This window comes from Chrysemys picta, chromosome 1 (assembly GCF_011386835.1).
Source record: "Chrysemys picta bellii isolate R12L10 chromosome 1, ASM1138683v2, whole genome shotgun sequence".
NCBI classification, from domain to species: domain Eukaryota; kingdom Metazoa; phylum Chordata; order Testudines; family Emydidae; genus Chrysemys; species Chrysemys picta.
In genome coordinates, this window is record NC_088791.1 from 56706375 (window position 1) to 56722039 (window position 15665).

The 15665-nt window shown below is 37.5% G+C and overlaps 1 protein-coding gene across 5 annotated transcripts in view; it reads right to left on the reverse strand.

Annotated features, from left to right (window-relative positions):
• PUS7L (pseudouridine synthase 7 like) overlaps positions 1 to 15665 on the reverse strand; it is a 21596-nt gene continuing 5931 nt past the window's right edge. For 3 of the 5 annotated variants that reach the window (XM_005297944.5, XM_005297943.5, XM_065557490.1), the window contains exons 3-9: positions 14753 to 14912; positions 11258 to 11453; positions 8115 to 8213; positions 5814 to 5895; positions 3584 to 3861; positions 2489 to 2542; positions 1 to 1791 (exon numbers count right to left, since the gene is read on the reverse strand). In XM_005297944.5, the coding sequence (XP_005298001.3) occupies positions 1462 to 1791; positions 2489 to 2542; positions 3584 to 3861; positions 5814 to 5895; positions 8115 to 8213; positions 11258 to 11453; positions 14753 to 14912 (1199 nt within the window). In that variant the 3' untranslated portion in view covers positions 1 to 1461. The remainder of the gene's footprint in view (positions 1792 to 2488; positions 2543 to 3583; positions 3862 to 5813; positions 5896 to 8114; positions 8214 to 11257; positions 11454 to 14752; positions 14913 to 15665) is intronic. The other 2 variants (XM_065557505.1, XM_065557501.1) reach the window with 1 other exon arrangement.

Below are 15665 nucleotides of genomic sequence, written 5' to 3' on the forward strand. Positions count from 1 at the left end.
AATAGTCACAATAGTTTATTTAGTGTACAATAACACTGCAAATATTACTGGCATAAGAGCTTATTTCCCACCTGACACTTCAGTGCCAAATCCTGCAATACTTACTTATGCCTTACAAAGACAAAAAGTTTCACTGAAGACAGTGGGGACCTGATCCTTCATTCTAGATGACCATTTTTACACCTTACATTGAAATCACTGGAATTACACTTCTGTCAAACTGGTGTAAAGAAGTGATGAATCAACCCTGGAGTATTTGCCTTGCTAAGGATTGAGCAAGAATTGCAGGACTGGGGTCACAGACAAAAGTAAATCAGTGTTGTGTTTACCAGAGTGTGAGAAAATTGAAGCATTTGTAACTTACATATCTCTTCTCTCAAAAATGGCCAAAGTAGTTATCTTCCACTAGTTATTTTTAAGTCACAGTGCCATCTACAGATTAAATATAACATATGCAACTCAAAGCTTTTGTGATAGTTTTGCTTCTTAGTTTATTATTCAATTTTCTGCCCTTCCATGCCAATATCATCTTTTTACAAACTTCTTTCACAGAAGAATTTTATAAATAACTTTTAACCGTGATAACGGCAAGGTTCCAGTGACAATCAATGCAAGATTTCCTCACAACCTTAAGCTTGTGCAGTGAGCAGGTTTGACCAGCAACGAGCAAACTGCCTGAAGTCAGGAAATAAAAACATTAACACTCTTCTGTAAGTGTATTAAAGGCATGCTCACTCCTGGGTCTTGAATTACCCGTTTACATAGATTTTTATTTTGAGCCTGTTTTTTTTCTTCAATTCTTCAGTACAGAAATGACTGAAAGACAATCATGCTGTGAGCTTGAAGAAGTGTCCTACAATCAGCAGGATGACTAAGCACTATTACTCACCTCACATATCCTTTTAGCTCTGGGTTCAAGTGCATAGTGAAAACAGGTGAGGATGAATGGGCCTTAGAACTCAGCAAGGTTTCAACGGGCCTGGATATTCACTATGATACAGCAGCTTTCCTAGTAGACAAATAGTACTAGATTGTAAACGCGTTGTGGCAGAAGCTGTCTTTGTGTGTCAGGTACAGCAACAAATATATAACTAGCCCTTAATATGGTAATAGAAAAGGCAAGGAGGAAATAACCATTCACCATATTCCCCTTTCTCCAGAATTCCCCTTTGCACATGCGGTGTAAAGCTTGTGCAAATATCACTGGTTAAAAGCCAGACCTGCAGCTCTTGGCTTCTCTAAGTATGACATTATATATAGTTTAGTATTGTTTGGCTCCAATGTACTCAGGATTATAAATTTAGTTTTAAAAACAAAGTAATAAAACCCTAAGTTATTCATTAATTCTTTCTGAACTATTCTGTACATGATGAACAAGATTAGCTTTCCCTATTTTATAGACAACTATGTAAAATACCTCCATGGATTATGTTACTCCTGTAACTTTTTATTATGAACATGCTAAAGGTCACATTTCATTATTTCCCTCAGACAAACAGTTGCATAACATGAAGGATCAAGGTCAAATGACAAAAGAAGAGATGCTTTAGATTCATTTAGGTGACTGTCTTCTTCCGTTTTGATTCCCTTTTCATTGTCTTCTAAGAAATGATATGACAGATTGTGGATATATTTCAAAATGTGTCTGTAGCATCCAGGTGTGTTCAGCTGTAATGCAGACACCCTGAACCTGCATGTCTGCAGCCCATCCTTGGCAAGCCTTTCATGGTACCACTGCCCAACTTTATTATTGGGATACTTGATACTGTGTCCAACCATTGGAAGAACCACCTCAAGGGGAAAAAAATATATATATATATATATGTGAGCCACAAATGTCTTTGAAACAAAACCACCATTTTCCCCTTTAAAATTTAATTCCTTTATGTTTTAGGGCCTGGTTCTGCAAAGAAGCCACCTCGCTTCCACACCATAAAAGCCCAAGCAAGGCTATGGAAGACAGTTATTTGAGGCTTAAACTGAAAGGCACAGAAGCCAGTCAAAATGCCAGTTCTCTAATAACAACTACAAACATAACAAACTGATTGTTTTCTGGATTGTTCTGAGATATAGAATTAGAGAAAATGTTAGTATTCTTTGTAAGTCTCCAAACCCTCGTATCTTCACTCTTTTCATACCCTGACCTTCAAATACTCTTCATGCTTCTCCTATCACGGGAGGATTGAAATAAAATGTTTCAAGAAAACTACAATTAGTAGTTTGCTAACACTCAATTGACAGTAACAGTGCACAAAAAAGCACATCCAACCAAGATAACATTGCCCTTATGTTCAGTACACATGAGTGAAGACTTTCATCTCTGTGTTTGCTGAGAGTCCAGATTAATTTCTATGCCCATTTTCCATAAAGGTGCACTCTGAAGAGACATAAAACTGCACCTGTAAATTAATCAGATCTATTTTTAAAACAAAAAACTCATCTTCATTAACTCATAAACCCCTAAACATGATTTTACAAACAAACTTACTTGATGTATTGCATATTTGTTAGCTGACTCTTCTGGAGAAGTTACTATGTGAACCTGGTATAAAATGTTTTAAAAAATTATATATAGCTTGACAAACAGTAGAAAAACTAGATTATGAACCAATCACATATTTGTATTAATCCCACCCTCTATTAAAATCAAGAATTCTAAGGCCATTTGACTACTCCATGGAGAAATTGTTTCACTCAACAAAAAATTAGAAGTGTTTAACACAAAGTAATCATTTTATTAGTACAAAGCCTTGCATTAAATATAAACTAAATAAAACTAATGTTAATTACTGCTGATGTACGGACCTACCACTATAGTTCTAATATGCTTGCCCATCTCAAGTTAATGGTGCCAATGTAATTTCATGCTAGAAGATTAATGCAGTAACATTCACATTTAGCATGAGAACCAGACTCCATTGTTTAATATTAAATTTGATAGCTCAGCTTTCCATTGAATTTGGTCTATTCAGTTTATTAAACTCACTCTTTTTTTTAATAACATTTTGGCAAAATCACAACGAGCATAGGAAGCTACTGTTTTAGAGCTCTGGAAGGTTATTTACAGAGACCGCTAAGCTGCTCTTGCTCACAGAAATATCTACAAGAAATTCACTCTTCCACTAAACAATTTGGGTGATATTCTGGCCATTGTGCACACCATTACTATAGTGCAAAAATTCCACACTGGTGCTGACACATAGGGGAAAGATGGCTGCCTTTTAGGTCCTCCATGACCAGATCCACAGAAAGATGTAACAGAAAATAGCTTAGAGGCATCATGTATGTGTAACCATTCAGGCCAAGTACAGGTCCCTACAAACACCTTCATGCATTCCTACTCTTGCCATGAATACCATGAACAGTCAGGACGGAAAAGAGCTTTTATGGTACACAGAGCATGTATGCCTACTTGTGGGGAGTTGAGGGAGGGCTAAGCCACTCCACATTAGCCAAAGGTAAGTAGTAAAAGTAGCATACATGGGTTAGAATGTTTAAACATAAAAAGCAGAACTCCTATATCTTAAGCTATTTAAGTGTGTTAAGTTAACTTTTACAAGAAATATTTTGTAAACTCACTCACTCTGTCATTCAGAGAATTTTCATCAACATTTTCTTCAGAGAGGACCAGATCACCCTCCACTACTTTTGAACCATAGGTCATAAACCTAAAAGATGCAGCTTCATTCCAAATTTTACTGAAATATGCATGAACGTAGAATATACGCATGGAATGAGGAATGCTGAGCCATCCTCGTATACAACCCTCATGGTTTACACCATAGCGATTCAAGGCACGAAGCAACATCTTCTCTCTTACTTTAAATTCGGGCAACATTGCCAGGGTTCCCTTTGCATCATCTGAAATAAACAGAAATAAACATTGGAACAACCATCTGCTTTTCAAACTTAGTCTGCTGGAAAGCGAAAAACTTAAATAAAAGGATAAATTAAATCAGACGAGGAAAAGGATGTCAGACTCATTTGTTTACGCTGTTTTTTATTGTTTTGTTTATTATTCCCTGTCTTTAACTTCTCATGTCAGATAAATTCCAGCTTATCTACCTTTTAACCTATGCTAATTAATTCCATTTTCTGTAATTTACATTAAATATAAATTAAACTGGCTTTACTATGTTCATTACTTCAGTCCAAAGAGTTTCTAGTTCCTTAGAAATAAAAGCATATCACATCATTGCTAGCAGGGTGTTCTTACACCACATAAGTAACACGTGAATGAGAAGTGCACTCCTATCAAAAAATATGAGATACTCAGACTTAGGCCTACATTGTCAGAAGATGGACCTCCCTTTTGGAAGCACCCACAAAATCTACACCAGTAAGCACCAAGTCATTTAAGGGCACAAATTTTGTAGGAAAAAATAATGTGCTTGTTTTATTTTGTAGGTGCAAACTGCACTTGACAACAGGGAGTCTGAGTCTCAACCTGGATAGAAACGTACCCCTTTGCGTTAATATTTCCTTCGTAATTTTATCCAGATTTTCTCTGATGAGAAGTCATTTGTGTAGCCTTTTATTTCTTGCTTTGGGAAAAGATAAGCATTTGTTTTCAGAGTTCACATCAATGCCTTTTCATGCATCATACAACAAGCTACAGTCCAGAAGGACTCAAAGGCTCTCTTCTGTGAAATGAAGCACATCTGTACCTCCTGAAGCCACATACCCTAGCTGTTCTGGCAATATACAGTGATAACCGTATTTACAGACATGGGAGATTTGGGGTCAAGAATGACTTCAAGATTTCTGACTCTGGGAGAAAAGTTAGGGACTGAAGAATGACAGCAGAAAGAGACATGTGGCAAACGGGGCATTTTACTTAGAAGACAGGTATTCGTTTTTGAAAATATGTTTCAGTGAAGAATGGAATTCAAGATAGGAAGTAGGTAAGTCAGAGAGAGAGAGTGGAGGGAGATGCAGAGTTGAAAGTCAATTACACAGACGTAATGGCCAAAGCTGCAAACAAAGGCTGTGATTTTCAAAGGACATAAGAGAGTTTGGCACCGAACTTTCATTCAGTTTCAATTGCAGTTGGGCTCCCAACTTTTGTACACTTCTTTGTAATTCCCTATCAAAGAGAATATGATAATTCAAAAGAAGAAGAGAGGTGGAGGACAAAAGAAGAACAGTCTTTAGGAACTTCTCATATCTTTTCCACTATGTAGATAGAAAGCCTCTACCAGAAATAAAGATTCTCCACTGCCCTGCACTTGGGAGATGGTAGCATTTTACACTCACTTGCAAGGTGTAAATAATTAGATAGAGTGCAAGGCAGAGGAGAATCAGAACCCAGAAGATTTTGAGGCGCAAAATTTCAATGCTCTGAAGAAGGGTGGAGTGATTTATTGTATTGTGAGTTTACATAAAAGAATGAATCAGCTACTGGCAAAAGCAGAAATTGTATGAAAATTATGACTATTAAAAATAATTTTAAGTGACAATAGAATTATTCAAAACTCATTAAATTTAAACTAATTGCTAAAACTCGCTGTCTCTACAAGATACTTGTTGAAAATGTAAAGTAAAGAAAATATCTAAAAATGGCTTCAATGCAAAATGTATAGGGCCAAATCCTAGGGTCTTTGCTTGGCTTTTACTCAGTTCTTATTAAGTCAAGCTCCCAGAGCCTGATCCTCCTATCACTTCCACCAGTATAATTCCATTGACTTCAATGGAATTACTACGGATTTACACCAGAAGAACTGAGAGAAACTCAGGCAGTATGCAGCAAAACCCTCACCCCCCAAAACGCATGTTCTGAATAACGACAAAAACATTTTAAATGTGGAATTTACCGCTTTGAAGAAAGTATCTCTTTGCCTGGTTTACAGGATCATCTGTATCTTCTGGTGTGAAAAACAACTTCACAGCTTTTACCTTTAAAAAAACAACACACATGAGGTTACTGTGTTTTAATGTAACTACCTATTTGATGAAAAAGACAACCATATGTCAGTTCCGTGGTAGGATACTATATAGCATCTCAAAACTGACCATTTCTTAAGCACAATGGCTCAAATTCTCTCCTTCAACAGAAGAAAGTCCTAAAATGTCACAAGTGTGAAATCAAGTGGCTACTGTATTCTCCCCTTGGAAGGGATGGGAACAGCCTTCAAAACCTCCAAAGGGGAAGTTAATGATGCAGGGAGTATTAATTTTTTTATAGGTTTCCAGCTGGAAATCTTCCAAGTTGCAACAGAAAAGCTTCAAAAACAGACTCCAACGAGAAACTGCTGAGCTGGAATTGATATGCAAACTAGATACAATCAACTTAGGCTTGAATAGGGACTGGGAATGGCTGAGCCATTACAAACATTGAATCTATCTCCCCTTGTAAGTATTCTCACACTTCTTATCAAACTGTCAGTACTGGGCTATCTTGATTATCACTTCAAAAGTTTTTTTTTTTCTCTTACTTAACTGGCCTCTCAGAGTTGGTAAGACAACTCCCACCTTTTCATGCTCTCTGTATGTGTATATATATCTCCTCAATATATGTTCCATTCTATGCATCCGAAGAAGTGGACTGTAGCCCACAAAAGCTTATGCTCAAATAAATTTGTTAGTCTCTAAGGTGCCACAAGTACTCCTGTTCTTTCTGCGGATACAGACTAACACGGTTGCTACTCTGAAACAGGTTGCAAGGTGAGCATGCTGCCTAAAACAGTAGCACTCTGGTTCTGTCTCGTGGCCCTCAAACAAAGCCCAGAGGCCTAACCATACAATGTTCACATGGAGGGGCTTACACACCCTCACACAGAGGGGACAATGATATGCCTAGGCTGTGTCTACATGAAATTAGATGATACAGTGAGAGAAACACCTGAGCATGGTCTGTATTACAGCTTCCATTATTTCTACTACCAGTGGAACTACGTATTTTGCATCGTATATAAGACCCTAGTTGCTTTTCCCCTCACCTGTCAGTGTCAGGCCATTAGCACCTGTTTTCATGTTCATTTGTCCCCATCTGCACCAGGCAGTGCAGCAGAGCAAGTGCCTGAGCATTTTTAATAAAAAATGACTCTATATATTTTAATCAAATAATTTTACAATCAAAATGGTATCAGAACTAAGATAAGAGGTTTAACAACTACCAATCTGCAGCAAACTAGTAATGTTAATTTCTACCTTGCCAAAATTTTGCATACAGCACAAGTTATTTTAGTGGATAGCATCCAGTGGGATCTAAGGGCTTAATTCTCTTTGCATGCAGGTGTAACTATATTGACTTCTATTAAGTTTCTCAGATTTGTATCCGTGTAAGTGAAGAGAAGAATCAGACCCTATATATCTAGTTCAACAATAACTTCTGATACCATGGACCTCGTTCTCTACTGCCTCGTACCTTGTGCGATAATTTACCTGTGCAAACGGTCACACAAGTTACATGACAGTGGAGAATCAGGACCTATGTCTAATGAAATATTATCTGAGAAATTAATTCAAATTGGCTTGCAAAGAACAACTTATGTGGAAAGAAGACTGGCTGAGGGATGGTAATCAAGGGATAATGAGAAGCAATAACGTATTGAGAAATGCAGATACATCTACTGGGATCTTAAAGGGTTTGGGTTTTAGATCTGGTCTTATTTAATATTCTTGCAAAATTTTAAGAAAAAAAATCTCTCCCAGTGTACTCGGTCCAACAGTCTGAATATTCACAAGTTAAAGAGCACTTGTCATCATGAACAAACTGGAAAAAAGGAGCTTTTGATTTAAATTGTTCTGAGCCTAGTACTAAAAGCAGATGTCTTTATGTAAAATTATATTATATATGCCAATTGCAGTGTGACATACCCACAAAAACACTGAAAACTACTTTCCACTCTATTTAAAATAAATAATGTTTAAGCTTTATGTTAAAATTAAACATTTTGTTTAAATGTTAAAACATTCATGATTGTGACACAACATTGTTAATTCATGGTGGGAGTTGGTTCTGCAGTCTCCTCCAACAACACTCACACTACTACTGTCACACACGGAGATCACCGTTCAATAGGATGGTAACCTCCAATGATTGACTCAGACATGCCAACTGTAGCCATGGAAAAGAAGTAGACTAGTAATTTGGATTATGAGGTGAATTATACCATTTCTTCATTCAGCAAAGCCAGTCCAATTTGATCTGTCTGAACATTCTGTCCATGCCCAAATCGCTGAGGTCCATAGTAGTTTACAAAACCATTTGTCTACAATCAAAAAGAAATGAACTGGTTAAAACATGAACATATAAAATATTCATTAAAACAGTAAGGTGCACATTTTTAAAGGTATTCAGGTATTGCTCTGCTTAGCGTTGAGAGAAGTAACTTAGACAGCTAAGTCCCATTTGCACTTGCCATTTAAAGCGTAAAAAGTCCCTTTTTTGCACTAAAACTGCGGGAGCGTCTACACTTGTTAATGCCTTTTTTGTGGTGAAACTCAGAAGTTTCACCGCAAAAAGAAAGCCACCTTCACGAGAGGCATACAGCTCTTACTGCTGTTCTTTTTGCGCTGTTGTGAAAGTGAAGACAGGTTCTACCTGTGTAAACAGCTTTTGGCCTCTGGAGGATATCCCACAGTTCCAAAAGTGACCACTCTGGCCAGCACCTCCGCTGCTCTGATGCCAGATAAAGGGACATCCACACCTCCCATTGTAAGCCCCTGGAAGTTTGAAACTCCCTTTCCCTTTGCTTGTAGATGTGGCGGGTAAAGCAGCCAGACAGCAGGGGTTTAAAAAAAAAAAATGCCATGAAAGAAACAAGGAAGTAATGGGGCTGCTGGGACATGAAGCAATGCATCATGGGGCACTGAGCAGAGACCCAGAATGCCTTCCGCTCACCCCCCCCCTTCCCACAAGACCCATCGAGTGCAGTGCACTGTGGGATAGCTGCCCTACAGCGCTGCTCTCATCCGCGATGGAAGTACTGCTAGTGTAAACACTCTCTGACACCTGAGGAATTAAGTGACTACACAAACCAGTGCTTTTCTTTCACTGGTTCCCTATCACCGGTGAAACGTACAGTGCAAAAACTCTGCAAGTGTAGACATACCCTAAGTTCCACTGACTTTCAATGAGAGGCTGCCAAGGCACAGATCCTCAAAGGATTTCAATGGGAATTAAGCACTGAAATACTGTTGAGGATCTGGGCCTTAGGCCTTGCAATGGTGAGCAGAGCAATGCCCGAATATCTTTAAAAATCTGGGCCTAAATATGGCAAATGTAAATTTCGTTTCAACTCTTAATCAGATCATTATTACAATCAGAACGTATACTAAAATGACAAGAGTTTACACTTATCAGTATACAGCAATTTATAAACGTTCATGAAATAAGCTTAATTACACCCCTTTAAGTATCCCCATTTTACAGCTGAGAAAACTGAGTCAGAGAGAGATAAAAGGGCCCACTTTTTAGAAGTGTTAAACATCACAGCTCCAAATGATATCAATGGCAACTTTAAGCGCTCAGTACCTTTGAAAATCAGGTGCTTAATGACCTGCCTAACCAAAGACACACAGAATGTAGCCAGGAAAAAAACCCAGATCTCTGAGTCCCACGCCTCTGTTTTAACCATAAGGCTCCATCCTTCCTCTCATGCAAGCTGAATAAATAAGCATGAAATCAAACCAAACCAGAATCTTTCTCCATATATATATGTAGAATCACTTCATGATGAATCCTACTAAAGATCACATCAAAGAGTTGAGTATTTTCCATGAGCAACTCCAGAAATATTTATTCAAAGTTCTCACTGAAGTCAACGGGAGTTTTGTCTTAGTAAGAACTGTGTACAAAACCAAGCAATGGCCTCATCAAAACAAACATACAAATAATAATTGATACTGGGCATTTTTTAAACACTCATATTATTTCACAGGACGACTCCGCCTGCAAAACTATTACTATAGTAAAGCCCAAGAGCAACGACATTACTGATGAGCGAGGATCAGAATTTCTTAGTGTTTTTCTGGCCACTACCTGTGTTAGTAAAATGGAGCCAGTGAGGTTACGATCACGTGACCCAATGAGGGTTAATTTTCTGGAAACCAATAAATACACATAGAGCAATGTGAATGTGAAATAATTTAAGGGCATTTACCTTTCAAAAATATATAACTGGAGAAGCTACATAGGTGTAATCTTCCTTAGGATGCATATACCAATGTGTGTAATTAAGAGATAAAATCCTTAAGCCGGACTAAATGGAACAAGTCTTTTCATGGTCTGGCATTAGGTTAAGTCTAATAAAACTGGACCAAATACAGACCATGTTCATTTTTCAGGAAGAGTCTCACCTCCTCCCCCCCAAAAATACCTCAGTTGATCATCTTCTGTGCACTGTGAAGTCAAAAGAAGGAAGGGCACAGAAAAGAAAATTAAAGCAACAACTGAACATTTCTTTTGTTTGTGAAAAATAACTTCCAATAATTTTCCTCAGTGTAATTACTCTTTTGAGACAGGGTGTTTCTCAATTTGGTCTTTAATTCCTGGTTTAATCATCTTGCAAAAAATTGGCACTATGGCCATTATTTAGAAAGACTGAGGGATGGGGAAAAAAATGAATGTAAAATAAAACACTTCTAAATAAGCTAATAGGTCTTCCTTTTTCCTGACCTTCTACTTTTCTGAGACACTTAGAGCTCCTGGTCAGTGGCTTTTTCAGTGACTCAGGAAAGCATCTACAAAGGGCTCCATCAATTTTTTATCACTTTCTTCTTCTGCTGCTGGTATTTTTTTTTACAGTTATTTATCCCATCCCATTCCCATGAAAAGTCTCTGCATTTTTGCTAATGCAGCCAAAGTCTATAATTGGTTGGCAGGTATTACTCTACCTTTTCTTCCTGTCAGAAGTCAAGAGCATCACCTTTCTGAAGATACAAATTTTCTCCATCAGGGCCAGCCTTAGGCCTCAGCAGCTCTGGTTCATACAGATACAGGGTATCTGTCAAATTCCTCATTTGTTGTCCTGTACTACTCTGGGACCAGAAAGCAGTGGCACACAATGAACTCACTAACTGTCCTCCCTTTTTGGCAAGTTGCTCTGTTCCTGGTTTGTTGAGCCACAGAGACTAATCATCAAAGGGCACATAGCTTCTAAATTTTAGAACAAGTGAAATTTTGCCAGAGCTGAGTGGATTGTGGGTAAGAGGTAGCATGAGAGAACCATCTTGTTCTAAAAAAGCAGCGTGATAATTTTGATGAGGTAAAAATATTTCCTTGTTCAAAATGAAATCATGGCATCTCTTTTACCTTAACATTCTCAAATGCTTCAAATATTCTCTCTTTCAGATCTGCAGAAGAGTCATTGCTCTGATGTTTTAGATCTCTCACAATTATATCAAAGTGGTTCCCCTTCAGCTGACCGAGTCTAAGGTGCTGGCACACTGAATGGATATTATACACTTTCATTCCTTTTTTTTCAATTGTGCTTCCAATTTCTTTCAACCTACACAAATGATAAATTAGGAGTTTATGAAGAACTGTTGATAAGACATTCCAACTGGAAAAAAAAAGTTTCCTTCACAAATACTTTGTTTGCTTCAGCACTAATTACGTGTAAAACTGATTCAAAAATACTTGTCATTCAAAGGTTTTCCCTTTGTCTTACTTGAAATAAGTCACAGTCGTGCTTACTGACTGAGCATTTAAAATAATTTGTGATCTAGAAATTAACCTCTTATCAAATGATGCTTAGAAGTTAATACAATTAGTTTAATGGAAGGTTTTAAGAGTCTATAAGTGAAAAATTAGCAGGTGGATTTAATGTTATATAGGGGTTTTCAAATTTTTCATAATATGGACCATGTTTTAATAAAGAGATTGTCTGATGGACTACCTCCCTCCAATTCATGATCACATAGACCATCTTCCCTCCTATTTGTGATTGAATGACATCTTTCTGGTGACTACAGCAGTTGCTTTAATGGGAAAAGCCATAACTGCCCCTCCCCCCCACTATTACTAAAATTAAGTAGTATTTATAGTTTCTTTAATGCAGTTTAGTAACTGGAAACAAGGAGAAGTAGCCAGCATCATGTGACCAAACAAAACTCTGCAGACCATCAGTAAATGCTCTCTGGTGGTCAACAGATCACAGTCTGAGAACTACTGCTCTTATTACAGAAAAAGGTACAAGAAACAAAGAAAAAAGAAAAAGTTCACAAATGCGTTGCAGATAGACAATTTCTCCTTATACAGTTTAAATTTATAATCTTATTGTACTTCGCATTTTGGAAATATGGAGGTAAGTAAGAAACAATTTGCCAAAATTAGGACAAAAGTAAATTCTAAATAATGTACAAATAGCACTATTAAATAATATTTTCCCTTGTTTGGTTTTGTTGTGCTCTCTAGGTAAATGATCTGAGTGAGTATATTAAGTTCTGTTAGCTTTAAAGTAAACGTATCCAGGATCAAGCCCTTAATAATCTATCTCCCGTATTTACCTTTTTGCAGTCAATTTTCTTGTGGTCTTAGTCCTGAGCCACAAGGAAATTGGCTTTGCAATAAGGGAACTTTAAATACAGATTATTAAGGGCCTACCAACTGCAGTATTTATCCATAGTAAAATTCTGCTTCAATTGGTCTTAAAAGCTAACAATAAATAATAAATTAGCAAGGGGGGAGGGATAGCTCAGTGGTTTGCGCATTGGCCTGCTAAACCTACGGTTGTGAGTTCAATTCTTGAGGGGGGGCCACTTAGGGACCTGGGGCAAAATTGGTCTTGCTAGTGAAGGCAGGGGGCTGGACTTGATGACCTTTCGAGGTCCCTTCCAGCTCTATGAGATAGGTATAAATAGGTAAAATTTTGCATTGATATTTAAATCTATAAGCACATATGCATAAACAGTACTAGCTTGCCATCTCTGGAAAAATCTACATTTCCCAATATACTAAAGTAGATTATAAAAATGTTACTCAAAATTCAATTTCAATCCTGCCGCTCTTATACACACACACAACTTCTCTTGACTTGAATGAGTGTAAAAGAACTGAAAGATTAAAGATGCTATATATAAAGGCCAAATATTTGAACTGTCAGTTGTGTTTCCAATTACAAGCATGTGCATGCATACCCAAGGAGAGAATCAATACTCTGGTTTGCTTTTATAAGGCTGACCAGAAGAGAGTAATTGTGTTTTAGAGAATGCTATAGTACAGCTTTTATTCTTGATGAAAAACAGATTTTAAGGAATCAGAACAATGAGAATGAGAAATAAAAATTCAGTACAGTCAACCTTGAGAATGCTTCTAAGATATTCAAGTTACTCCATTTTGGTGACTGACCAATGAAGGCTATAAACACAAATCAACCAAATGTGTTTTTAAATATTTCTGAAGTATCAAATAAATATTTTGAATACAAGGATGATCATTTTCAATTGAGCTGCAATTAAAAATTAGCTAATATTTGAATTTATGACATAGATGACAATCCTACATAAGCTTATTACTGAGTGCAATGTTTACTGCTGAAGTCCCACCGGTGCTATTTATGATAGTAAGCCGTACATTTGGTAGTAATTATTTGCAGGATCGAACTAAAACCACAAAGAAGAGATGTTCTTGTGGTACCAAAGGAATTTCCCAATCCCTGGTGTTCCAAATATTTATTCAGCAACTAGCTCCTGAAGTTTAAGTTTCCCACAAAGTTTCAAGATAGATGCATCATTAAAGCGATATTTTAATTTCAGATTTCTGTTATTAGGGAAGGTCAAGCTACACAAAAGACCAATCTTTTTCTCTCTCCTTTAAAGGTAAAATATTTCTTTCTTTAAAAAAAGAAAAACAAGGTTCCTCTTTGGCTTCCCCTTTCTTACTTGTGACAGAAGAAGATTTTGCCCTGTTTATGACACCACGGAGGAATCTGAAGGGACTAAAGCTACCTCAAGCCTTCCGTTGTCTATCCCCACACTCATGGGAAAGAACCTGCTGTTTCAGAGACAACGTAATACTGGAGAGAACCCTTACAGAGAAAAACTATCACTATTGTTGGTCTTGTGGGGCATCCACCCACATGCCTTCACATGTGTCATTCATACTCTCTGAGGAGAAAGGGCTGTACGACACAGTCACCTTTTTGGGTGACATGCAGCTTCTACTCTTCATTTCCCAAGGTTGCAAGGGGTGGCACATCAGTGACCATGGCTCTTTTCTCCATGCTGGGTTACAGTAGCAGTTCCTTTTCTTCACTTCACTTAGAGAGGGACTAGGAGTTTGGGATAGAGGGGGTTCATGGCAAGTCGCACCCTCTCCATCCACATATTTACAACAGGCAAGTACTGTGCTGCCCTGAAAGACAATGCCAGGAAGTAGAGGAGAGAGCAACTTGACCTGGTTCTCCTGTGCTGGGTGATGGCATGTCCCTAGGGAAGACACCCCTTTGTCCCCCAGGGCAACTTCTTCTGATGACACAAGAAGTAGATTTTGATATTCAGTGTGTCCCAGATGCTGCACCCTGATTAGTTCACTAGATCATTGGAAAGGAGAGGGACAGCTCTCCGCAACAAGCAAGAATAAGAAAATATATACTTTTTTCCCCTTAAAATCCAAGGCTAATCCAGTGTCAAACCTGATATTCCTTAGTAACAAAAGCATTAAGTCACAAAACAACTGCTCTAAGCAGTCTCAAACATAGGTGGAGATGGCCCAATATAATAAGATTGGTATTAAAAGGTGCTTTCACATTTATTAACCTATTCCAATGATGAAATTGCTCTATGTGAGGAACCAAGTTTTTAGTACCTCTCAGGAGTCACTTTTTTCACAACCATAGCTTGGTAGGTGATGGCCTTTTTGTCTTTGATGCCTGTGTAACTGAAGTCTGAAGGAAGCACACCAAGTTCAGAAGACAAATAGCTAATTGCTTCTAGTGTTTCCAGATTTTCTTTTCGAAGGGTAAAACCTGCAACGAATATCTCAAAATTATTAGAAATCCACCATTCTAAATTCTATCGGGAACTCTGTCATCACGAATGGGCTAGCAGCTATTCTTTAACATTAGAACAGGATAGGATTTGGTAAGAACCACAGAATCAATTGTTCACAAAACTAAACTATTGGTAGAGGGGGGGGGAAATTTGTATTGAAGAGAAAGATATAGATGACAACTGATGCTCAAACTACAGCTACTAGAAACCATAGTCAGCCATAAAAGCAACAGAATTTTCAGTGCTCAGAAGATGCAAATCTCTTCATCTTCATATAAAAACAATCAAACAAAGCAATTAAAAAAAAAAGACATACTGAACGTTTCTAAGACGGTCTGTGAATTTAATGTTGGGCCTACAAACAACTCTTCTAACAGGAACATCATTCTGCATATCAAAAAGTAATGGTTTTAAAAAATGAAATCAGAAATCAAATCTGGTCTTATTATAAAACTGTGAGCTATAACCTTTCCAATTAACGGTGGAGCTTTAATATCTAAAAGTTTAGGAACACCTAACAGAACATCCAGAATTCTTCAAGTTATTTTAAAATGAGAAACTATAATGCATGCAATTTACACAGGGAAAGATGTTGCATTGAGGGTATTTCAGCCATTTCCACTGCACTATTTATTTAATTCACTGTGGTAACTGGATTCATTTCTCACACCAATTTTACAGTAATTTAACTCCACTGACCTCAGTAGAATTATTCCTGATTTATGCCT